This window comes from Chiloscyllium punctatum, chromosome 9 (genome assembly GCF_047496795.1).
Source record: "Chiloscyllium punctatum isolate Juve2018m chromosome 9, sChiPun1.3, whole genome shotgun sequence".
Lineage (NCBI taxonomy): Eukaryota > Metazoa > Chordata > Chondrichthyes > Orectolobiformes > Hemiscylliidae > Chiloscyllium > Chiloscyllium punctatum.
Window position 1 is genome coordinate 103,409,294 of NC_092747.1, and position 26,647 is coordinate 103,435,940.

At 40.1% G+C, this 26,647-nt stretch overlaps 1 protein-coding gene across 1 annotated transcript in view; it reads left to right on the forward strand.

Moving 5' to 3' along the window:
* The window catches only part of LOC140481572 (kelch-like protein 1), a 413,097-nt gene that overhangs the window by 361,980 nt on the left and 24,470 nt on the right, over window positions 1-26,647 (forward strand). Inside the window, exon 8 of the mRNA XM_072577991.1 lies at window positions 15,199-15,361. Coding sequence (XP_072434092.1) covers window positions 15,199-15,361 — 163 coding nt within the window. The remainder of the gene's footprint in view (window positions 1-15,198; window positions 15,362-26,647) is intronic.

Here is a 26,647-nt window from a genome sequence, read left to right on the forward strand (position 1 = left end):
AAATTATTGCAATAATTTGTGGGATGCCTAATTGGTCAGAGGTTCCCAAGTGTCTTATTGCACCATTGTTGTACAGTAAAAGCATTGGCACCATTTCTCATCACAGAATTTAAAAAGAGAGAATAAAAAATATCAAAAATAGATGTTTGCTTCAAATGGCCTTATTCTGCTTCTATAGCTTTTGATCATATGGCTCTCAACTGCTAACCCCGTCAACATTAGCTGGATGAGAGAGATATCCCTTACTTTCTAAACCATGAGGCAAGTTTGCACCGAAGCCACTAATCATGTGTGTCTTGATGCAGAAGCTACAAACATATATCTGAGATTGTGCTGTTCACTCATTCATGCACCTCCCACTGCCCCCCACCCCCCAAACACCATCCTGAGGTAATATGGAAGATGCCATACCAGTTATCTCTAATTATTTCCAAATACTTGTCAGAAGTCCAGACCATAATATCAGCCCATGGAATGTTTAGTGTTGTGGCAACAGGCCAGAACACCAAAGTATGATGGATATTATGATCTTGTAATTCCAAAATACATTTTCTTTAAAAAGAGGTAAGGTAGAGCCAGCATCACTTTTTCCCTCATCCACTATTGGTTTGGTAAGAAAAAGGTGGAGGATTTTTGGCTTGCAAAGATTCGCCAAACCTGGGTCTTGGGCTGATCTCCAGATTTTCATAGTGTTGTTCCCCTCCCTTTCAAAATGAATGTCGTTACCCAGTAACCTTAAACAAAGGCCTTACTTAAACATTTCTCGGCTTGCAAGCTATCCATTTATCCCCAACTTTACTTTCCACTCCAAAGTCCTGACCACTGTTGTCTTCAAAATCATTGTTTTTTTTTCTTCTGTAACTCCATGTTTAAATTGCTCAAGTCAGGATTTCTGCCAAGCACAGTATCATACCCAGCCAAAGTTGCAAATTAGAGACAGAGAGAATGGGACAAAAATACCTTATCCACTACAAGAACATACAGCAACAAAGAACTAGGAGCAAGAGTCAGTTTCACCATTCAATAGAATTATGGCTTATCTTGAGTTTCAACTCCACCTTCTCATCTACTTTCCATATTCCTCAATTTATTGAGGGATCAAAAAACTATCTCTCTCAACCTTCTTTAAATTCAATGATGCAACATCGACTATCATCTGGAGTAGAGACTTTTAGCGATTCATATCCCTGAGTGAAGTAATTCCTCTTAATTTCAGTCAAAATAATTCTGAGATTGCCTCCATAATTTAGAGTTCACCAACCAATGAAAACAATCTGTCAGCATCTGTCCGATCAAGTCCCTCCCGAATGTTGCATTTGGAATGCTCCTGTTTCCTTTAAACTCCAATTTACTCAACCACTCAGTATAGGAAACTGCCCCAACCCCACCTTCCATACTATTTATTAAACCCTCACTTTTCTGTCTGCAATGCATTCTCCAATTTTTTTAAGTGACGTTGATATTGATTAAGCTTTCTTATTTACCAGGAATTTGGTCACAATATAATGTTTGAAATTTCTTCTTTATTTACTTTACAGTTGTCACTTTTCCGTCTCTCAATCAATTCAAGGCTTTTTATTCCTTTTCCAGATCTGATTTAACTCTCATTCACTTCATTTCCCTCTCATTTATTTCTTTTTTTTTCTCTGCTGTTTAATCTCCTTCTTTGAGGGGATAGATTGTTGATCCCCGTATGAATCCCTGTTGCCCTCACCATGCTGTTATTAATTTGCACTTTCAACAACGTGAAAGGAAAAGCATTTCAAAGGTGAACGGTGAGAGAAAAGAAGTCTAATAAGTGCTGTGCAGCATGAGATTCCCCATTCTCAAAATGTAGACCAATCTGAAGAAGTTACATTGGTCTCAAAACATTAACTGTTTCTCTCTCTGTGGCTACTGCCAGACCTGCTATTTCTCCAGTGCTTTCTTGGTTTGCCTCAGATTTTCAGCATCTACATGATTCAGCTTTTATTTATTTTTCCCCACTTTGTTCTGTTCACAAGTCAATGCTTCATGAATAGAGGAATCATTTCAATGATTAATGACACAGTGTTGGAGGAACTTACAAGAATAAGTACATTTTGGCACCAATTTCTATATTGTGGTCATCTGGTTCTGTGAATGTCCTGAAGGAAATAAAATCCCAGGAGGACAGTAATTAAAGTTGTTGTTGTACAGTTCTGCAGTGATGAATGTAGTAAATGTCCTGATTTTAGCTAGGAATTGCAGGTGGGTGAAACAGAATTGGAAATATTCAATTGTTATTTGGCTAAAATGCTTCTTCGTGGTTTCTCTAAGTAACTATTTATCGAACACAAGTGCTACATTCTTGCAAGGAATTCTTGAAAGTTTAGTTGTATATGCTTGTATGCTTGTATTTAAGAGCTTTAATTTGTGTGAAACAGTGAGCCTTGATGTATGAGTCCACTCAAAGATTAGTGTGACTGAAGCATGAAAGGAATTTGCAGAGCTTGAAGAAGTGGACTGTGGTAATGGAGAATTAATGGTTTATAACAAAAACTTAACTAAAGAGGGTTTTCTACTGAGTGAGGCAGTTCTTGCTAACCTAATGGAAGGAAATACTTTCACCACAGAATCAATGTTAGTATCGAAAGAAAATACAAAATATAAGGTTGTAAGTTAATTTTTCTGCAAGTTAAACAAAATACATAAAATAAAATGTTAACTTGCATCTACATTTCCATTGATTTCATTCTGAATTTAAGTTTGCATCCTTTTTCCTTTGGGTTTCCTGACTAGAGAAAGACTCATTCCCTATCCATCTGCTAAAAACTCTTCCTTCACTTAAGTAACTAAATCACTTCACTCTTCAGCCTCTCACAGAATTTCAGAAAGTAGGGCCTGATGAAAGAATAGGGGCTTGATTTTCCTGGCCCTGTTTGGGACCAGACCAAAAGAAATGGCCATTGGCTTGGATAGTGGCAGTTCCCATTTCTGTTTCCACACCAAGTAATTTTCACAAGGGTTGGGGATAGAGCAGGCCCCACAACCTGATGGCTCTTAAAGAGGCAACTGGCAGCACTGTGAGCTAATTAAGAGTCCCCCTCATATATGGCTTGCCATTTTCAGAGGTGAGCAGTTTTCAGCTGTTGTTGGGTTTGACACAGAGGCGTGAACCAAAGCTTGAAGATGGGAAGAGTTAATAAATAAATTATGGTTTTGCCTCTTTTATAGTCCATCATGAAATGCTGTAGCATGCATGGTACCTGCAATCGCTAAGGTGAGTGATTATGACAGTGATTCAATTGTATAACCAGTAGCTCTAATTTCTCATATTTATTTGCCAAACTGATGCATTCATCAACTGGAAGGCAATCAAGGAAAAGAACAAAATTGCAAAGATAGAAAAATCTTCAGATGAGTTTAAACTGGTTAATCTAATAGATAAAATGGTAGACTACTTTCAAACTATTGAAAAGATAACATAGTATGATGACAAAAAGTAAGCATTTAATCTTCTCCATTGCTTTTTATGTATTCAGCCTGAAAATCTGTTGATGTAACAGTTCTGTAGTTTGGTTACTCAACGTGTTTTATTGGTTCTTGGCTGCAATCTAACTGTGTAAACATTGTATGAGTGTTTGCCTTTGGTTGCACAGTTGTAAAGAGTATTTTGCTTTCTTGAAGCCCTATGGACCATTCAACAGCTTCTAACCATTATAACTGGTCTTGTGAGTTATTCTTACAAAAGTGGATAATATGTGATGAGGTAAAGTGAGGGGTTGAGGGGGTAAGGAATAGTAGGATGATAATGATGGGTGAAAATAAGGGCATTTGAAGTGGTTAGAGGTTCAGCTGTCTATAATTGAGGTTTGATTATTTCAGAAACACAGTGCCGAGGCTTATTTGCAAATGGAGATGTGTCGTTTAATCGGTTGTCTCTGGAGGTAGCCCAAATTCATCACTGCCTCAGACTGCTCAGAACCTGGGCTACTGAAAGGTCAATCTGCTGACAGTTGCAAGATGGAGGTGCAGTCTTGACTGCAGGATCAGTCCTGTCTTCCAGTTATTACCTTTGACAAGTAAATTAGGTCCCCAGTCTCTAATTTTGATTAGCGCAACCTGTTAAGACTTATCAGTCACAGTATACTTGTTCATTCAGTGTAATAACCATTCTACATGCAATGGCAGTGCAATTGCTTATATATGGAATAAAGATTGAGGCACTGTTAGAAAAATAAAATATATCTTTGGCTTGTTTCCACCCTGATCCATTTAAACCATTTTGTCTTTTTTAACAATGACTATGGGTTTCATCTTTTGTTCTTCTTTTGACAAGTGTGAGTTATATCAAGTTTCTTGAAGCTTTTTTTTATTGTGAGACCTAATGAGTCTTTTCACTGTATCTTACCAAACGCAACTTATTAACTATCTGTCCCACCCTTATAGTATCTACCATTTGTGATTCCAGCTCCATCTCACCACACACCAATTCTCAAAACATCTCGCTACTTAGCAGATATCTACCAAAAGACAGGCAATCCTTGTGCCCATGCCATCTGTAAAGGGTCACCATGCATTCCAATGGACACTGGCATTCTGAAGTTGCCCTGCTTAGGCAAGAGCATCTTCAAAGATGTAAAAGAAGGGGAAGGTAACTTTGAGATTCTCTGATAGGGATCTAGAGGTCTCAGTTAAGAAGTGGTGCAAAAGAAAGGAGTCCTCCTCCCAGAGAAGCAGCAGGAGACACAACTATACCATGTCTTGCCAGCCTGATCTGAGGTCAGTGTTTGAATTGGTGGGCAGGAGGCAGCCTTGGTGAGACTTCTCCTGAGGCCACCATGCTCTTGCTTTTAGAGGTTGAGGAAGTACCTTCTGTAGGAGGCGGGCTTTACCCATAGAGGTGGTGGGCATGCTAGTGTTGCCTGCAAAACACAGAGAGAGAGAGAGAGAGAGAGAAGGCACAATAAATAATTAGAAATGATGTTCAATGAATATCACCAAAATTGGGTTATTGTGAGACTCAGAGCCACCTCTATGGAGCAGCCAGCAATGTTGAAAGAAAGTCAATGGACTTCTCCACTGCATCAGGGTATGTAGCATACTCTTCTCTCTGCCACATCACATTCACTCTGTCTCTGTTCTACACCCACTTCCCATTCAGACTCATGCTCTGCCACTCTCTCTATTTCCTTCAATATTTTCCTTCATGAATTGTCAACTTCCCCCCAACCATGCACATCACTAGCCCTGCAAAGCCTACTCAGTCACTCAGGATACATCACCAGCAATCAGCTACCTGCACCACTCAGTTTCAGCTCACTCAATCCCTTTCTTTACCTCACTCCAGGAGAAGATATCATAAAACAGGGCAGAAAAGACCCTTACAGGTGGAGGGTTGCCTGACATCAGGCTCCTCACCTCCCACGAGGAGATCCATCACAGCAGATAACCAGGAATATTGCTATGGGAATGCAGAGGTATCCATGTCCTTGCCAATCAAGTAAGTACTACTCTTGATACCACTGGAAATCTCACAATCTCTTTCACTGTTCACCACTGTAACCATTAGCCATGATATCCCCTCTCTCTTGTGCTTTGTGGGTACCAGCGGGTTTTCTTGTGCTTTTGAGGGTACCAGCGGGTTGTCTTGTGCTTTGTGGGTGCCAGCGGGTTGTCCACCAGCTTTGCAGATAAATGGCTGGCTCCCTTAGAAACCATTCTTTCTCTTCAGAGGATGAGAGTACTGAGGCCTCAGAGGTAGCATTGTCAAGGCTGCCTGCTACATCCCCCACCAGCTCGGACACTGTAACCTCAGTGGGAAATTTCTATTTAAAAAGCGTAAGACCACAATCTGGTGAGCAACTCTGCATCTGGATGAGGAAAAAACACCTCCGTTTACTGAAAGTTGGAGCACTGTTGGAGACCAGGCCGAATGGGCACTCAGTGGTATTAAAAATCAAAGACTTGATTCAAGATGCACAGGGTGGAACAGGAACAGCTGATAACTATCACCTTCATTGCCCAGAAGTTGCAGCAGTACAGTGTGATCATCTGTCTGCCTCTATGGACAGATTGATGGTTGCCCTGGAGAGACAGGCCCTGAACACTAAGAGGTTGCTAGACAGGAACACACACCAACTCCAATGCTGTAGCCATTGGTCCTTAGGATCAGAGGCATCGCAACAGAGAGCTGGAGCACCCAGAGTTTCCTCTTCCTCACAAACTGACAGGGCAGTGCCAGGAGCCCTCTATTCAAAGGAGGAAGCCACATTTAGCTCCTTTAGAGGCTTCCACTGAGGTCAAACCAGGGTGGGCCATGCTCTTATTGCCATCCTGTCCACCCTCACTTCACCCTTTTGAAATTCACGTTAAAGAGTGTTTACATATCTATTTTGAAGGCACTTGGTATGGGTGCCTTCATGATAGGCCCCAGATGCTGGGGTCACCAAAACACCCTCCAAGGTCCACGGGTTCCAGTGTTTAGCAGGCTCCCTCCACCCCAGCTGCAGAAGCAGGGAGTACATTATGACATAGGGGAAGGGAAAGAAGAAGATAAGTACAACCTGAGCCACAGCTGACAGAATGCCAAAGAAAGAAGAGGCTGTAAACAAAAATGGATCCATAACCACCAAGTAAAACATGAAGCAAATGAGAGATTTTATCAAAACGTTGCAGGAAAGAAAGGCTAATGATTTGATCAAAACCGAAAGAACTGCAGATGCTGTAAATCAGAAACGAAAACAGAAGTTGCTGGAAAAGCTCAGTAGGTTTTGCAGCATCTGTGAACAGAAGTCAGAATTAACACTTCAGGTCTGGGTTCTGAGGAAAGGTCAGCAGACCCAAAACGCTTACTCTGATTTCTCCTCATTGATGCTGCTAGAGCTGCTGACGTTTTCCAGCAATTACCGCATATGTATCCAGAATGAGTGATCATTGAGTGTCTGTCATTGTATGAATCTAGCAATGTTTTTGGGTGACTAGTGAGCTTATAAATTTGTCATTGCTTCAAACCTGTGCTAGTCAAAATAACAAGAGAGAAATGATAGATGTTATGAGCTATTATTTGTAGAGTATTTGGCTGTCAAACATCTCAGTGGCCATTTGCTATGATGATAAAGTGGCTATTAAGCAATTGCCTTACTAAATTGATAAGTATGTGATATGTTACTAAGAGTTTATAACCACTACAACAACAGAATCGAATTCTTCCAAAGATCCTAAGTCTGGTCTATTAAGATTTCTCCTCAATCTTCCCGTACAATCTCGAAGTATAAAACCATCAAAAAAAGGCAGTCAAGTCATATTGCAGTGCAACCTGAGCTTTGATTTGTGTCTCGAATAAGTGATTCAGATTTATTTAAACTGAATCTACATCTGTTGGCACTTGAACGTTTTTTTATTTGTAGAACAGAGGGAAATTGAGAAACAAACTTGGAAGGAGATCTCAGCTATCTGTAAGAATGATAGGGTAGATATGGTAGAGGATTTTAACTTTCCCAACATCGACTGGGACTGCCATAGTGTTAAAGGTTTAGATGGAGAGGAATTTCTTGATTCTTCTTAAAATTTTAAGAGGACTGGAGCTATTAATTTTCTTAAAATTGTACAAGACAATTTTCTGATTCAGTATGTGGATGTACCTACTAGAGAAAGTGCAAAACTTGACCTACTCTTGGGAAATAAGACAGGGCAGGTGAGTGAGGTGTCAGTGGGGGAGCACTTTGGAGCCAGCGACCATAATTCTATTTGTTTTAAAATAGTGATGAAAAAGGATAGACCAGATCTAAAAGTTGAAGTCCTAAATTGGAGAAAGGTCAATTTTGACGGTATTAGGCAAGAACTTTGGAAAGCTGATTGGAGGCAGATGTTCGCAGGTAAAGGGATGGCTGGAAAATGGGAAGCCTTCAGAAATGAGATAACAAGAATCCAGAGAAAGTATATTCCTGTCAGGGTGAAAGGAAAGGCTGGTAGGTATAGGGAATGCTGGATGACTAAAGAAATTGAGGGTTTGGTTAAGAAAAAGAAGGAAGCATATGTCAGGTATAGACAAGATAGATCGAGTGAATCCTTAGAAGAGTATAAAGAAAGTAGGAGTATACTTAAGAGGGAAATCAGGAGAGCAAAATGGGGACATGAGATAGCTTTGGCAAATAGAATTAAGGAGAATTCAAAGGGTTTTTACAAATATATTAAGGACAAAAGGGTAACTAGGGAGAGAATAGGGCCCCTCAAAGATCAACAAGGCGGCCATTGTGTGGAGCCACAAAAAATGGGGGAGATACTAAATGAATATTTTGCATCAGTATTTACTGTGGAAAAGGATATGGAAGATATAGACTGTAGGGAAGTAGATGGTGACCTCTTGCAAAATGTCCAGATTACAGAGGAGGAAGTGCTGGATGTCTTGAAATGGTTAAAAGTGGATAAATCCCAGGACTTGATCAGGTGTCCCCAAGAACTCTGTGGGAGGCTAGAGAAGTGATTGCTGGGCCTCTTGCTAAGATATTTGTATCATTGATAGTCACAGGTGATGTGCCAGAAGACTGGAGGTTGGCAAACGTGGTGCCACTGTTTAAGAAGGGCGGTAAAGACAAGCCAGGGAACTGTAGACCAGTGAGCCTGACCTCGTTGGTGGGAAAGTTGTTGGAGGGAAACCTGAGGGACAGGATGTACATGTATTTGGAAAGGCAAGGACTGATTCGGGATAGTCAACATGGCTTTGTGCATGGGAAATCATGTCTCACAAACTTGATTGAGTTTTTTGAAGAAGTAACAAAGAAGATTGATGAGGGCAGAGCAGTAGATATGATCTATATAGACTTCAGTAAGGTGTTCAACAAGGTTCCCCATGGGAGACTGATCAGCAAGATTAGATCTCATGGAATACAGGGAGAACTAGCCGTTTGGATACAGAACTGGCTCAAAGGTAGAAGACAGAGGGTGGTGGTGGAGGGTTGTTTTTCAGACTGGAGGCCTGTGACCAGTGGAGTGCCACAAGGATCGGTGCTGGGTCCTCTACTTTTTGTCATTTAAATAAATGATTTGGATGTGAGCATAAGAGGTATAGTTAGTAAGTTTGCAGATGACACCAAAATTGGAGGTGTAGTGGACAACGAAGAGGGTTACCTCAGGTTACAACAGGATCTGGACCAGATGGGCCAATGGGCTGAGAAATGGCAGATGGAGTTTAATTCAGATAAATGTGAGGTGCTGCATTTTGGGAAAGCAAATCTTAGCAGGACTTATACACTTAATGGTAAGGTCCTAGGGAGTGTTGCTGAACAAAGAGACCTTGGAGTGCAGGTTCATAGCTCCTTGAAAGTGGAATCGCAAGTAGATAGGATAGTGGAGAAGGCTTTCCTTTATTGGTCAGAGTATTGAGTACAGGAGTTGGGAGGTCATGTTGCGATTGTAGAGCGGAAGGATGTTGTGAAACTTGAAAGGGTTCAGAAAAGATTTACAAGGATGTTGCCAGGGTTGGAGGATCTGAGCTACAGGGAGAGGCTGAAGAGGCTGGGGCTGTTTTCCCTGGAGTGTCGGAGGATGAGGCGTGGCCTTATAGAGGTTTACAAAATTATGAAGGGCATGGATAGGATAAATAGACAAAGTCTTTTCCCTGGGATCGGGGAGTCCAGAACTAGAGGGCATAGGTTTAGGGTGAGATGGGAAAGATATAAAAGAGACCTAAGGGGCAACTTTTTCACACAGAGGGTACTTGTATGGAATGAGCTGCCAGAGGATATGGTGGAGGCTGGTACAATTGCAACATTTAAGAGGCATTTGGATTGGTATATGAATAGGAAGGGTTGTAGGGATATGGGCTGGGTGCTGGCAGGTGGGACTAGATTGAGTTGGGATGTCTGGTCGGCATGGACGGGTTGGGCCGAAGGGTCTGTTTCCATGCTGTACATCTCTATGATTCTAAATAGATAAGGGCATCTCTGTCAATAAGTGTGAATAGTTATCGATCATCGATATACTAACCAGTCAACATTGCTTGTATAAATGCTGTTGCTACGTGTATCCCTCATGAAGATACACGCGATCATTGTCAGTCTTACCCAAAATGGTATGAGGAATCTCTATCTGCAACTGATAACAGAAATATATAGAACTAAGTGACAGAAATGGACTGCATTGATCCTTGACTTTTCACTGGCATGATGAAACAGGAGTCAGAAAAGAAATGCTATTCCAATATCCCAGTGTAAATAATTCAACAAGCAGCGACTTTGGAAACCAATTAAACGTAATAGAATTTTCCAGCTCACTTTATAAGAATAGTTCCCTGAAGGCAAGCCTGATAATTACAGGGAGAGTAAGGCTGACCTTAGATGGGACAGTCTTTCCTTGCAGGCCTTTGTTTTGGAAATAGCATCATTTATCATCTTTGTAATGCCTTGATTGAAGCCCATATCGAGGACATTCATTTTTGGCATTTTTCTTATTAAATTTGGAACATGCTGTCACTGGAGTAACCAATGCAACTCTTTCTCATTTGCCCTTTATATTGTACCACATACTACATGACTATGTACTTTCTTTAACTCAAAGAAGTTATTCCCAAACTCCACATGTGGCCCAAACACATGTCAACATATGACTTAGGGCCAGACTTTGCCGCAATCCTGCTCTGCCTTTCAAGATGATCATGGCTGTTGCCTACCCCAATAACCTTTTATGCCTTTTCTAAACAAGAAAATGTTTACTTCTTCCTTAAAAATACTCAGAGACTCTGATTCCATTCTTTGGAGTGGGGGCTGCTGGGTGGATGAGCTAAATGATCATGGTACAGGAAACCATGGATGACACAAAAAGAAATGTAGTCGGAGTAGGACACGGTGCAGAGAGAGTGATTGACACTGTCCACTGCATGGCTGAATGTCTGGAGTGGTTGAAGTGAGTTTGGGTTTGTGGAAACTAGGAAAAGAAAGAATAGTCCACATTGGAGTGTTGCTGGAGTCAGAACTCTGGTGAGCCATAATCACAAGGAAAGTCGAGATGATTTTGAGCCCAGCAGTGTGATCACATTTGGAAAAAAATGCAGTAGATCAAAGGCTAGGAACAATATTCAAGAGAAGAAAATATTAATGTGAGAAATGATAAATAGTAAAGCATATAGACTTTAAATCTAAAGTTGGATAAAAAAAGCTAGAATTTACAAAATAATGCAAGAATGAAACTGAAGACTCTCCATTGAAATACACAAAATATTTGAAAGAAAACAGGTGAACTGATGGCATAATTGAAAAATAAATTATGATCCAACAGCTATCATAGACATAGCTATAGGATAACATAGATTTGGATCAGAATAATGCAGAAATTGAATATTGAATTGTGTGTATTGCTTTCAGGAAGAACGAGAAATAGGACATTATAGAAGGAAGGCTCTGTTAGTTATTGATGGTAAGTATACAATGGCGAGGGATGACCTGGGTTCAGGAAATTAGGATGGTTTGTGCAGAAATGAGAAATTGTGAAGGTAAAAGGTCACTGTGGATGAAGTATACAGCTTCCCTAACAATAACCACATTGTAAGACAACATATAAAGGAAGACGTAATGAGAGAATGTTATAAAGACGTGCAAATAAACATGGGGTATTTTAATCCAGATACGGACTGAAAAATTGGATGGACAAAGATAGCTCAGATGAACAATTCATAGAATGTTTTCTGGAAGGTTTCTTCAAACAACACATTAAGATAAGATTAATTCATAAAACAAAACAAGGAACTGTGGATTCTGGAAATATGAAACAAAACCACAAAGTGTTGGTAAAACTCAGCACATCTGCCAGCATCTATGAGAAGAAAGCAGACTTAGGTTTTGAATCCGGTGACACTTCATCAGATTAATTAATAATCTCCTCCTCGTGAAGATTCCCCTGGGTAGCAACAGCCATAATATGACCAAATGTTTCATTGAGTCTGAGGGAGAGAAGAGTAGGCCCAAGATTAGTATTTTTAACTTAATTAAAGGCAATTATGAGGCATGAAAGCTGAATTAGTTTCTATCAATGTCTATCATATTGAACTTAGTTTTTGAAATTCACTAATTCTGATTTTGCTCGACAAGAGTTCCTTCTGGTTAGATGGTCAAGTGCTTCTCATCTGCTTCTCTGGACCTAGCAGGCCTGGGAACTTTTTATTCTAAAAGAAAATGGTGGTAACAAATCTGTCCCATGATGAGCAGGTGAGGTAGGTGAGGACCTGGAAACAATTATTATTACGGAAGAGTTAGTGTTGGGTAAGCTAATGGAGTGAAGGATAGATAAGTCTTCTGGCCCTGATGGAATGCATACCAGTGTACTAAAAGAGATGGTGGGAGAAATAGCAGGTGGGCTAGCAGTAGGTTTCCAAAATTCGCTGGACTCTGGAGCAGTCACAGCAGATTGGAAAATAGCAAATGTGACGCCACTATTTAAAAAGGGAAGTAGACAAAGTATGGGGAATTATAGACCAGTTAGCTTAACCTTTGTAGTGGGGAAGATGCTTGAGTCTATTATCAAGGAAGAAATAGCAGGGCGTCTCAAAGGAAATTGTCCCATTTGTACAGACACACTATGGGTTCATGAGGCGCAGGTCATGCTTCGCAAATCTTTTGGAATTCTATGAAGACCTTTCAAACAAGGTGGACAGTGGGGACCCAGTGGAAGTGATGTACCTAGATTTCCAAAAGGCCTTTGACAAGGTGCCACACATGAGGTTGTTGCGTAAGATAAGGATGCATGGTGTTAGGGGTAGAATATGAGCATGGATAGAAGATTGATTGACTGACAGGAAACAAAGAATGGGGATTATTGAGTGCTACTCTAACTGGCAATCGATGACTAGTGGTGTGCCTCAGGGATTGGTTTGGGACCACAATTATTTTAAATTTATATGGACGATTTGGATTTGGGGAGCGCAAGTACGATGTCAAAACTTGCCGATGATCCTAAGATGAGTGGCAGAGCAGAGGACTGTGAAACTTTGCAGAGGAACATAGATAATTGAGTGAGTGGGCTAAGGTCTGGCATATGGAATACAATGTTAGTAAATGTGAAGTCATACATTTTGGTAGGAGTAACATTAAAATTGATTATTACTTGAATGGTAAAAAGTTGCAGCATGGTGATTTGCAGAAGGACCTGGGTGTCCTTGTGCATTAATTGCAGAAGGTTGGTCTGCAAGTACAACAAGCAATTAGGAAGACAAATATAATTTTGTCCTTCATTGCTCAAGGGGTTGAGTTTAAAAGCAGAGAGGTAATGTTACAGCTGTACAAGGTGCTGGTGAGGCCATACCTGGAATACTGTGTGCAGATTTGATCTCCTTACTGAAGAAAGGATGTACTGGTACTGGAGGGGGTGCAGAGGAGGTTCACTAGGTTTATTCTGGAGTTGAGGTGGTTGGCTTATGAGGAGAGACTGAGTAGACTGGGATTATATTCATTGGAATTCAGAAGAATGGGGGGAGGGGATCTTTTCAAAACATTTAAAATTATGAAGAGAATAGATAAAATTGAAATAGGTAGGATGTTTCCACTGGAAGGTGAAACTAGGGCAAGAGGGCATGGCCTCAAGATTAGAAGAAGCAGATTTAGAACTGAACTGAGAAGTAACTTCTTCACCAAGAGGGTTGTTAATCAATGGATTTCCTTACCCAGGGAAATAGTTGACGCTACTTCAGTAATCGCTTTTAAAGCTAAGGTATATACTTTTATTGAAAAATAAAGGAATTATGGGATATGGTGAAAACGCTGGTAAGTGGAGCTGAGTCCATGAAGAGATTAGCCATGATCTTATTGAGTGGTGGAGCAGGCTCTAAGGGCCGGACGGCCTACTCCTGCTCCGAGCTCCTATGTTCGTATGAGCAACAGTGCAGATAGCTTCATACAAGATGGAGAGGTTGTTTCTTTTGTGGGAGAGTCTAAGACCAGAGGGAATCAACTCAAAATAAGCAGTCACTCATTTAAGACAGAGATGAAGAGGAATTTCATCTCTCAGAGGATGGCATATCTGTGGAATCCTTTACCTCAGAAGTCTGTAAAGGTGAGGTGATTCAGTATATTCAAGGCTGAAACATAGAATTTTAATCAGTAAGGAAAGCAAGGGTCTTGGGGATAAAGCAGGAAAGCAAAGATCAACCATGATCACATTGAATAGCAGAGCATTTTAATGTCTAAGGTACTTTACACTCATAGCCTGAGGTACTTCAGACTGGTTTCTAAATTTGCAGGTACCAGTATTGGCTAAAGCACAAGTTAAAGCAATATCACTGAATGATGGCGCAGGCTGAAGGAGTAAAAATTACATTCTCCTCTTCCTATGCTCCTATGAAAATCTTTCTTTAGGGCAGACAAAGCAATCGCCACCTTGACTTCAAGGGAGGATACAGGAGAAAATAGGAAACTTCAGTAAAAACAATAGTAAACCACAAATAAATGAAAGTGAAATAAAGAGTATTGTTCAATCTTATTCTAATTTGAACAACAGCAATAACTCATTTTTACATAGCAGCGTTTATAGCCATTAAACATCCCGAGGTGCTTCACCACAAAACAAAGTATATCACTGAATCACACAATAAAATGGTCACCAAAATCTTGAACAAAGAAGTAGGTTTGAAGGAATCTCTTGAAAATAAAATGTAGGGAAGAGCGACCAAGAGGTGGAGGGGATGATTTCCAAAATTTAAGTTTGGTAACCAAAGTGATGAAAATCCAGGATGACAAGAAAACCAAAATTAGTGGATGGCCGATATCTTGCAGGGTTGGAGGAAGTGGCAGAAATAGGGAGAGGTGACACAAAGTTGAAACCTTGAAAATGAATTCATTTTAAAATCACATTCAATGTCATATCTATGGAGTGACCGCGACTCTGTGATTATTTAATTTCACTTAATGTGTGGCAATTTTCAGGTACAATGGCTTAGTGTGACATTTACATCAGCTGTAATATATGCAGCAAAAAAGTTCTACTTGATAAATGATAATATGCATAATAGAATATGATTGATGGAACATGAGACAGAATTGGAGCACACAAACTGCAAGAAACAGCTTTTCTTTTAAGTTGTAACAGGAAAGCAAATTGATGGAAGAATCCTACATGTGCCATACTTCCAACATATGACAAATTGCAGAGAGAAGGAGGCTTTGTTAGTGCATTCTGTCCTTAACATACAATTGCAATATTAGATGCACGATTATTCACAGTTCCTGTTAATTTCATTAACATGTTTTTCAGGAGTTGCAGTACTGGAAGGACCAATGTACGCAGTAGGTGGCCATGATGGTTGGAGTTACCTAAACACAGTAGAGAGATGGGATCCACAAGCACGTCAGTGGACCTTTGTGGCCAGTATGTCTATTGCCAGAAGCACAGTGGGAGTGGCAGCATTAAATGGCAAGTGAGTTGGGCATACAATGTTAAGAATATATTCCAATCTGCATACGTTGTGCTTATAGTTGTCGAAATGATAGTTGTACAATGTACTGAATCAATGTTTTATTTGTCAAAATGAGAAGGTGGTGATGGAAGTGTAAGAACACTGGTGAATGGTCGGACATGCCAATCAAGATTTGAATCAAAATGTGAAGATAGAATAAGTCAGATTAACATTTTCACACACATGTATGGCCATATGCTGAAGCAAAGCAGTCCAGTGTAAGTCTTCTGTTTTTTTTAGTATTGTAACTTCACTTGGAAGTTTTGCAACTGCCTTGTGGAGAATAATGACCAAATGAGGCTAGTGGAAAGGGTCAGATATAGGGACCACATGCTGAGTACACAAGAGATGCAAAAAATATCCCGAGTGACCACTTTGCCAGAAAGGATGAAGGGGTAAAATCTGTTTTGGTAACAGAGATGGAGCCCTTCAGGGGTCTGATTTGTGATTTTTTTTTAGCTCTCTGACAAAGGGGCACAGGGGCTCAGTGGTTAGCCCTGCTGCCTCATAGCACTAGGGATCCAGGTTTGATTGCAGCCTCGGGCAACTGCCTGTGTGGAGTTTGCACATTCTCCCTGTGTCTTTGTGGGTTTTCTCTGGATGCTCCAGTTTCCTCCCACAATCCAAAGATGTGGAGGTTAAGTAAATTGGTCATACAAAATTGCCCATAGAGTTCAGGGATGTGTAGGTTAGGTGCATTAGTCAGGGGTAAATGTAGAGTAATAGGATAGGGGAAGAAGTCTGTGTGGGTTAATCTATGGAGGGTCAGTGTGGAATTGTTGGGCCGAATGGCCTGTTTCCACACTGTCGGGATTCTGAAAAAAAACAAAGGGCACTGTTTTTTTTTCAATCTGGGATAGTTGGTGAAGTTGTGCTAAAATCGCTGACTTATCAGCCCCATAGAGTATCCTTTACCCATGATCAGAGATTGGATCTTTGATGTGCAGCATAAGAAACATGCTTCCTCTTTCATGAAAACCCCAGGCAGCGAAATGTTCTGGAAATTCTAAATTTGATCATTTATATTTGTCAGTCTTGTTATGGACCAGGTCATATCCCCTCAAAATACTTGAACTTTTTCTAACTTTTTCTTATTTTAAAGGCAAATGTGAAGTGAGTGTTTCCAGTATGATACAACTGGTCAAACCATGTGCCTTTAAGCAAAACAGAATTTATTTAACCACTACAGGGAGAACTAGCCATTTCAATACAGAACCTTGGCTCAAAGGTAGAATACAGAAGGTGATGGTGGAGGGTCCCTTTTCAGACTGAAGACCTGTGATCAGTGAAGTGCCACAAGGATCGGTGCTGGTTTCACTGCTTTTTTATCATTTGTATAAATGATTTGGAAGTGAATATTGGCTAGTAAGTTTTCAGGTGGCACCAAAATTGGAGGTGTAGTGGACAGTGAAGATGGTTAAATCAGAGTTCAATGGGATCTTGATCAGATGGGCCGAGGAGTGGCAGATGGAGTTTTAATGTAGATAAATGTGGTATGCTGCATTTTGGAAAGACAAATCAGGGCAGGACTTATGCAATTAATAGTAAGGTCCTGGGGAGTGTTGCTGAACAAAGAGACCTTGGAGACCTTGGAGTGCAGTTTCATAATTCCTTGAAAGTAGAGTCACAGGTTGATAGGATAATGAAGAAGGCATTTGGTATGCTTTCCTTTATTGGTCACAGCATTGTGTATAGGAGTTGGGAGGTCTTTTTGTGGCTGTCCAGGACATTGATTAGGCCACTTTTAGAATATTGTGTGCAGCTCTGGTCTCCTTGCTTTTGGAAGGATGTTATGAAACTTGAAAGAGTTCAGAAAATGTTTACAAGGAAGTTGCCAAGGTTTGAGGATTTGAACTATGGAGAGACGCTGAATCGGCTGGGATTGTCTTCCCTTGAGCATCGGAGGCTGAGGGGTGATCTTATGCAGGTTTACAAAATCATGAAGGGCATGGATAGGATAAACAGACAAGGTCTTTCCCCTAAGGTGGGGGAGTCCAGAACCGGAGGGATTGGATTTAGTTTTAGAGGTGAATGATTTAAAAGGCACCTTTTGGGCAATTTGTTCATGTATGTATGGAATGAGCTGTCAGAGGAAGTGGTGGAGGCTGCAACAATTACAATATTTAGAAGGCATCTGGATGGGTATATAAATAGGAAGGATTTAGAGGGATATGGGCCAAGTGTTGGTAAATGGGACTAGATTAATTTAGGATATCTGGTTGGTATGAATGAGTTGGACCGAAGGTTCTCTTTCCATACTATATATTTCTATGACTCCACAACAATGGCTCTACAGTTGAAACACACAAAAAAAAGCAGAATTTGGAATAACTTAACTTTTGGAAAATTTAACCGACCTGATACAGTAACTGTTACTAGTTAACTGTTCTGATATAGTAACATCCCATAAAGACACCCCATGGCAAAAAGGTAAATTCAAACACAGATTCTTACAAGCAGGAGGGAGCAGTATCCAGAGCGAGAGAGACTTCAGAGAAAAGTCAGATGAGTCTTTTATTGAAGCTTGCATCTACCCTGGTCTCTCACAACTTGAGACAGCTCCAGCAACAACAAAGTAGAAAAAAAACTGAACTGAGAGAACTGGCCACTCCACTTCCATTGTTAAACTAGACTCTTCGGCACCTCTGCCTTTCTAACCTCTTTCAAAAAAAAACCAAGGACAACTCCTTAAAGTGACAGCATCATAACAGCCTACAAAACAGCAAGATGTGTCCTCATTTCAGTTGATTATGGAAAAAAAACAAAGAACAGATGAGATTAAGAATAATAAACTGGGAGAGTGGTCAACATCTATGCGATAGGAGTAGATCTGGCTTAAATAAAATGGAACAAAAAATGGCAGGCATTGCTCTCAGAGAACATTGGACTGCCTTTAAAGAAGATATCATTCAGATGCAATCATGGCATATTCCCAACAAAAGGGATAGGTAGGGCAAACAAATCCAAACAGATGATGAAAGAGGGAGATATTAAAAAGAAACAGAAAAGGTATCCGTCTGTCAGACGTCAGGTGACAATTGAGAACTGGACTGAACATAGAAGGTTCAGAAGGAAATGGAGAGAAAAAGAGAAGTAAAAATAATGTTTGAGAAGAGAATGGTGGCTAACATGGAAAAGAAATCCAGAAGTTTCCAGTAGACTAAAAGGGTAGTCCAAGGAGGATTGAGCCTTTGATTTAAAAAGGGATATACACGTGAAGGTAGGGGCATGGTTGAGTTATTAAAGTAATAATTTGCATCTGTGTTTACCAAGGAAAAAGAAGTTTCCAAGATCATGGTGTAAGGAGTATTTCAGATACTTAACAGGTTTACAGTTAATAAGGAGGATAGGCAGTGTGTACTTAAAATTGATCTGGCACCATAACTGAATGAGATGCATCCAAGTTAGTGAAAGTTGCAGACACACAGTCCATAATTTTCCATTTTCCTGAGCACAGATGATTCACTAGCAAAAGGTTGGAAGGATAAGCTCAATAACAATGATCGAGACAGTTTATACTCAATGATAGGGTAATTTTTACAAGTGATAAATTAGAACCAAATTGACATTCATTTGGGCAAATGTGTGTTAATTACAACAAGCCAGTACAGATTTGCTGTGGACTAATAATGTTTTACTAACTTGCTTTAGTTTTTGGATAAGATAACAGGGAGGAATGATGAAGGAAATGCAGTTGATATGATGTTCATGAATTTCCTAAAGGTACAAGCATTCAAACAAGGGGTAAACTAGAATACTTGCCCTTTCAGACCTGCTCTGCCAATTAAGAAGGTTGTAGCAGATCTGATTTCTACTCTCAAATCTATATACCTGCATCGCTCCAATAATCTTTCATCCTTTTAGTCGTCAAGAATTTATCCATCTCTGCCTTAAAAAATATTGAAAGATTCTGCATCCACAGCTTTTGAGGAAAGGAATTCCAAAGAAAGGGATCTAAATGTTGATGTGCACTAACCATTGAAGGTAAAAACAATGACTACAGATGCTGGAAACCAGATTCTGGATTAGTGATGCTGGAATAGCACAGCAGTTCAGGCAGCATCCGAGAGGCAGTAAAATCAACATTTCGGGCAAAAGCCCTTCATCAGGAATAAAGGCAGAGAGCCTGAAGAGTGGAGAGATAAGTGAGAAGAGGATGGGGTGGGGAGAAAGTAGCATAGAGTACAATAGGTGAGTGGGTCAACCACACCGCCCTGTGGCCCAACATTTCAACCACTCTGCTGAGGACATGGAGGTTTTGGGCCTCCTTCACTGCCGCTCCCTCAACCCCAGGGCATCAATGTGGACTTCAACAGTTTCCTCATTTCCCCTTCTCCCACCTCACCCTAGTTCCAAACTTCCAGCTCAGCACTGTCTCCATGACTTGTCCTACCTGCCTATCTTCTTTTCCACCTATCCACTCCACCCTCCTCCCTGACCTATCACCTTCATCCCCTCCCCCAATCACCTATTGTACTCTGTGCTACTTTCTCCCCACCCCCACCCTCCTCTAGCTTATCTCTCCACCCTTCAGGCTCTCTGCCTTTATTTCTGATGAAGGGCTTTTGCCCGAAACGTCGATTTTACTGCTCCTCGGATGCTGCCTGAACTGCTGTGTTCTTCCAGCACCACTAATACAGAATTGAAGGTGACAGGACAATTTGAGAGTGTGGTTAATAAAGCATATTGCCTCTTGGGCTTTCTTACCAGTAACACAGACTGCAAAAGCAAGTTATATTAAATCTGCAAAAAACAAGTTTGGGCTTAACCTAAGAACGGAGTCCAATTCTCAACATCATGCTTCAAGAAAGATGTGACGGTATTAGAGAGTATGCAGAAAAGATTCCTGAAAATAGTTTGAAGAATTAAAGACTTCAGTTTGTGCATAGATTGGAGAAGGGAATGTTGAGTGGTAATTTGATCGAAACATTCAAAATCCTGAGGAGTCTAGACAGAGTTGATAGGGAGAAAGTGTTCTCATTGCTGGAAGGATTAAGAAGCAGATGTTGCAACTTTAAGATCATGAACAAAAGACAATGACAATATGAGGAGAATCTTACTATTAATGTAGCAGGTAGTTTGTCTCAGGAAAGCACTGCCGGACAGCATGGTGGAGACAGGTTCAATTGAAGCTTTTAATGGAGAAACATGTGGAGGGCAATGAGGAAAAGGTGGAGCAGTGACACTGGATAAATTACTCTTGCTGAGGACCAGCATGATCCATGCTGTTGAATGATGTTCTGTTCTGTTACCATTTTATGGCTCAGTAAAGGGGCTGCAGAAACAAAAAGATCAGAAGGTTCTCACAAATAAATCTCTGAAGGTGGAACATCAAGTTATGAACATAATTTTAATTAAAACCCAGGATCTCTTAATTAATTTTTATAAATAGACAAATTGAATTCAAAATAATGATATTATGCTGATTCTTAATAAATACATGTCTGATTTCAGCTCGGGTATTATGCTGAATTTTAAGTTGCACCTTCTGGAATGATATCAATGTATAAATGATTTAGAGGGGCCAGTGTTGGACTGGGGTACACAAAATCAAAAATCACATGACACCAGGTTTTATTTGAAATCATCTTTTCGGAATACAAATTTTTCATCAGGTGAAGGGTCTGACAAAGGAGCAGCACAAATTTTTCATCAAGTGAAGGGTATGATGAAGGAGCAGCACTCTGAAAGCTTGTGATTTCAAATAAACCTGTTAGACTTTAACCTGGTCTAATGTATAAATGTCACGAATGGAATCTTGATGTTTCTGCCAGATGAGGATCATTGTACAACATAATAACTCTGCAGGAGTTAATATGCACATTATATTGAGCTCCACCCATTCTGTTGATATCAAACAGAATCTATGAGTTGAGTGAGTGAGTTCTACACTCGCCTTCATTGGGAACAGATGTATTCTGTTCAGTTCCCTGGAGTCCTAATAATGTAGCAATGTAGTTATACTTATTTCTATCATGCAATAAACCTAAGAAATAAGAATAAATTAAATTAACTGAGAATAATGCTTCTTCTGTAAAGACTCAGGCTAACATATCCCTTACCAATAGACACAAACTATAAATTGAGGACAAATGGTGGCAGTGATCTACCTAAAATAACTCTCACTGTGAAAGTACTGGCAGATACCACGATGTATTTGTAATGGCCATCAGGGTACTATCACAAGAAATGGAACCATGCTCATTCAAACTAAGAAACATCAGTTAACAATTTACATAAGTTTTGAAGATATGATTAAAAAGGACTTCATTAGAGCCTTCTTCGCTCAGGTCTGAGTTCCATGGGATCTGATACATTCTGACATTCATAAAGATTCACTCTAGCTATTAGCATAACAGCTACGAACTTCTTATCCACATCTATTTCACAAGTCTTTCATTCTATCCCTTAACTATTTATATTTCTATCCCTTTCCGACATCCTTCCCCTGCTTTTTTTCAAAGATGTTGGTTTCTAACAGCGTTCTTGAGTAAATGAGGGACATATAGTGACATTATTTTTTCTTTGGAAGGCAAATACTTTTGGAGACTAGGCTGACAGCTTCTTGTAATGGTTGGTGCCTGGGCTGTAATATTGATGATGACTTGGAAGCTAAGGTAGTGAAGACTGATCAAAAGAGGACTGGTTCAAAATCTTCAGAGTCTGAACTATCAAACCCCATGAAGTGGAAATGTGGTGTGAAATTGTCATTTTATTATTTTTCTGTTTTTCCTCCTATTTCTTTGTGCACTGGATAAAAGTTAATGCAGTAGCTTGAAAAATGAAGCACTTCTAGCTGTCATGAAGAACTTCACCAACTTATCATCCACTGCTGTTGCAATATGATCTAACTTTTCAATACCTGATCCAGTAACAAACTGAGTAAATGTAAAGAAGAACAAAGACTATTCTCAAGATGAAGAAATGATAATTCCTTTATTACTTCAAGGGTGAGAATTTCTCTTTTAGTAATTAGTGGTGCTGCTTCCACACTCTGTTTGAGGCAGCTCCTCTGAGAATAATGACATCTCCGGCATACCAACAGAAAGTAGGGCTTCACCAACATCAACCGTAGAAGAAACTTGAAGATTTGAAAAAAAGCTAGATGCTCTTGGGCACCTACACTCTGAACCCCAGACTTCAATATTAGTTCAATATTAGCATCAGGCATTCCCTTCGCAACAACTACAATGGCATTAGGAAACACATCTAGAGTCATAGAGAGCTGAAGCACAGAATAAAGGCCCTTCGTATCTGGCATGGTCAAAAACCTATCTATTATCATCCCATTTTCCAGTACTTGGCCCATATACCTTGGCATCTAGTTCAAATAGTCCTCAGACATCTTCTCTGTGGCCAAAATGTTCCACCATTGTTTGTTTAATCTCTTTTGCCATGGTATAGCATCAGCACATAATTTTACTGCAGTACCTTCATTTTCTTCTAGTGCACCATTCTGAATGTGCGAATATCTCTTTGTTACTTGAGAGTTTCCATCTTTTGTGGAGTCGTCGTCCACTTGTATCTGCTCCAGAGAATCGTGTTGTGATACAGATTGTTGATTTGCTGTAGAAAATCTTTTTACCTCCTCTTCAATGTTTCCAATTTAGAAACAGTTCTTCAGTGATTGCCTGGAATACACCCAGAAAACTAAAACTTACGTTTTAGTTGAAAACTTACATCTGTGATTGGCCCAACGGAGTGATAAGGCGGCACCACGCCACTCAATTGTGTGGACAAGTTATTTAGGAAAATAGGAATTAGCAGCAGGAGTAGGAAATTTGGCCTTTACAATGCACTCCGCCACTTAACATGATCATGGCTGATCTGATCCTGGTCTCAACTCCACTCTCCTGTCTACTCCCCATCGCTTTTTATCCCAATTTTAGTCAAACACATATCCATTTCTTTCTTGAATCTGTTGATTGATTCTGCCCCAACGCATTCTGAGGCAGTGAGTTGCACAGATTCTCAACACTCTGAGAGAAGCAAATTCTTCTCACCTGTTTTGAACCTACCTTCTCTCACTCTATATCTGTGACCTTTTATTCGAGACTATCCCGCAAGGGGGAGCATCTGTTCATCTTCAACCTTATCGATCCCCTTTAACATTTTCTACGCCTCAGTCAATCCATCCTCATTCTTCTGAACTCCAGCGAGTAGAAGCCAAAGCTATTTAACATTTCCTTACACAGCAGCCCTGTCATCCCCGGAATCAATCTTGTGAACCTCTTCTGAACTGCCTCAAGTGCCACCAAAGTCCTTTCTTAAGTAAAGAGATCAAAACTGGATGCAATACTCCATCTGTGGTCTCACTAGTTCCTTATGTAATTGTAACAACACTCCTTACTGTTATAATCCAGTCCTTTTCTAATAAATACCTAGGATTCCATTTGCCTTTCTTATTATATGGTGCACCTCGAAAGTGGAGTCACAGGTAGATAGGATAGTGAGGAAGGTGTTTGGTATGCTTTCCTTTATTGGTCAGAGTATTGAGTATAGGAGTTGGGAGATCACGTTGCAGCTGTACAGGACATTGATTAGGCCACTGTTGGAATATTGTGTGCAATTCTGGTCTTCTTCCTATCAGAAGGATGTTGTGAAACTTGAAAGGTTTCAGAAAAGATTTACAAGGATGTTGCCAGGGTTGGAGAATTTGAGCATTAGGAAGAGGTTGAATAGGCTGGGGCTGTTTTACCTGGAGCTTCGGAGACTGAGGGGTGACTTTATCGAGTTTTATAAAATCATGAGGGGCATGGATAGGATAAATAGATAAAGTATTTTCCCTGGGGTGGGGGTGTCCAGAACTAGAGGGCATAGGTTTTGAGTAAGAGGGGACAGACATCAAAGGGACATAAGGAGCAACGTTTTTTCGCAGAGGGTTGTGCGTGTATGCAATGACTTACCAGAGGAGGTAGTGGAGGCTGGTACAATTGCAGCATTTATAAGGCATCTGAACGGGTATATGAATGGGAAGGATTTACAGGGTTATGGGCCAAGTGCTGGCAACTGGGACAAGATTAGATTCGGATATCTGGTCAACATGGATGAGTTGGACCGAAGGGTCTGTTTCCATTCTGTACATCTCTATGACCCTATGACTCTATGACCTGTATATCCACTTTCTGCACTTCATGTACAAAGATGACCAGATCCCTCTGCACTGATGAACTTTAAATCTGCTTCCCATTTCGATAATAATTTACCCGTTTGTAGTTCCATCCAAAATAGGCAACCTCTCACTTATCCACATTAAACTCCATTATCCTAGCCTATCAATAGCCATTTGTAAACTCTTTACCTCCTCATCATTAACCTGCTTTGTCATGTACTTTTCGGGGAATCCATGAATTTGTTTATGTTAAACTGTCCCTGCTTGCAGATTATTTAGAGGTAGTTCTCGTATAAAGTGTTTCAGCAGTGCGATTTGGCTATAACGTTGCTGAAGAATTTGGGAACAGTATGTTCGAGAATGCTTACCTCTGTTCGCAATATTGGGATGCCAGTGGTGATTGTTTAGCACGCTTCATTCTGTGCCTGCACCATCAGCGCATAAATCTCCACATCGTTCTGCACATGTGCCGATATTAACTGCTGTTAGAGCATGTGAGAGGTACAGTTCTGTACATTGAGCAGCTCCATCTCAAAAATTAAACTAACAAATGTTCATTGCTCTCCCTCCCTGAGACAAAAATATTCTTGTATAATTCCTGAATAAGCCCTGCATAATTCCCACAGGACTGCATTACTCTTATACATACCATTTGCCTTTCTAATTTGTTCTTGTTCCTGAATATCACACAATCTACCCCTAGATTATGCTTTTTCTTGCAAAGAGTGGAGGGTCATCATAACAAGAATGTTAGGAACCATGTCATATGTTAAATTTACTTCTGTTTCATTAATAAATACGATTTAAACCTTCATTCGGGCTGTGCTATACTTTATATTAGGCTTCTGGGTGATTTTTGAGAAATTATGAATGATATTTTTTGCAGGTCTGCCCCAACCACACTTTTCCCAACAGCTTTATTATTTCTATTAAGCAATTCTCTATTCAGTGAGGTTTCGCTGGAATGTGACTACACCGTGATGGGACAACTACCTGTATGTAGATTGTAAATAGTTGATGGCTGTGGCACCTCACTAGTTACAGTTTATCATCCAGAGGAGGACCCATTGAATCCGATCCTCTGCATTTTGTCAGTCAGCTAATCCTCTATCCAAACCAATACCCTAGCTTTAACGCCCTGGCATCTAATCTTCTGGTCAGTCTTTTGTGTAGCAACTTGTCAACTGGCTTGTAGAAGTCTTGATGTACCACATCCATTGGATCTCATTATCCACCTTAAATTACATCCTCAAAGCAAGTTGTAAAGCATGACTTGCTCTTCGTGAAACTATGCTGATACTGGTGAATTGAGCTTTGATTTTGCAAGTGTTCAGTTATCATCTCATTTATGACTGACTTCAATTACTTCCCAACTGCTCTATAGTTTCCCACTTTACTCCGATCTCCTTTTTTGAATAAATGGGCCACATTAGCATGTTTCCAATCCATTAGTACCTTTCCAGAAGACAGGGAATTTTGGAATAGCATAACTAATACAACCACAATATCTGCTGCAATGTCCTTTTCATACCCTAGGGTGCAGGCCATCAGTCCTCAGGGATTATCTGCCTTTAATACCATCAGTTTACTTAATACCTTCTCTCCAGTTACAGTAATTTCATCAAGTTCTTCTGTAATAACTGAAGTTTTTGGGAAGTAGTTATATTTTTCCACTAAGAAAACAGAGACAAAACATTGGTTTGATGCCTTTGCCATTTCTGAGTTTCCCATGATTACCATTTTTATTCTGAAAAGGGCCAACATTTACTTTTGCTATTCTCTTCCTTTTTCTATAATTATAGAAGCTTTTGGTATCAGCATTTATGATTTCAGTTATTTCCTTTCAAGGTTGATCTTAGTTCTTTTGATTTTGTTTTTAGTAACCCTTTGCTGATGTTAAAAATTCTCCCCATCCTCTCTTGCAGTATGATATGACCTAGTTTTTGACTTTGTTATCCTTGACTTCCTTGTTAAGCCAGGGATGTTTTTTCACCTTTTTGCAATTCCTCTTCGTCTCAGGAATATGTTTTAATGGAGAGCTATTTACTATCTCCCTGAGCATTTGCCACTGTCCTTCACCTGTCTTGCCTATAATATTTGCCCAGTCCACTAAGGCCTGTATAATTGCTTTTACC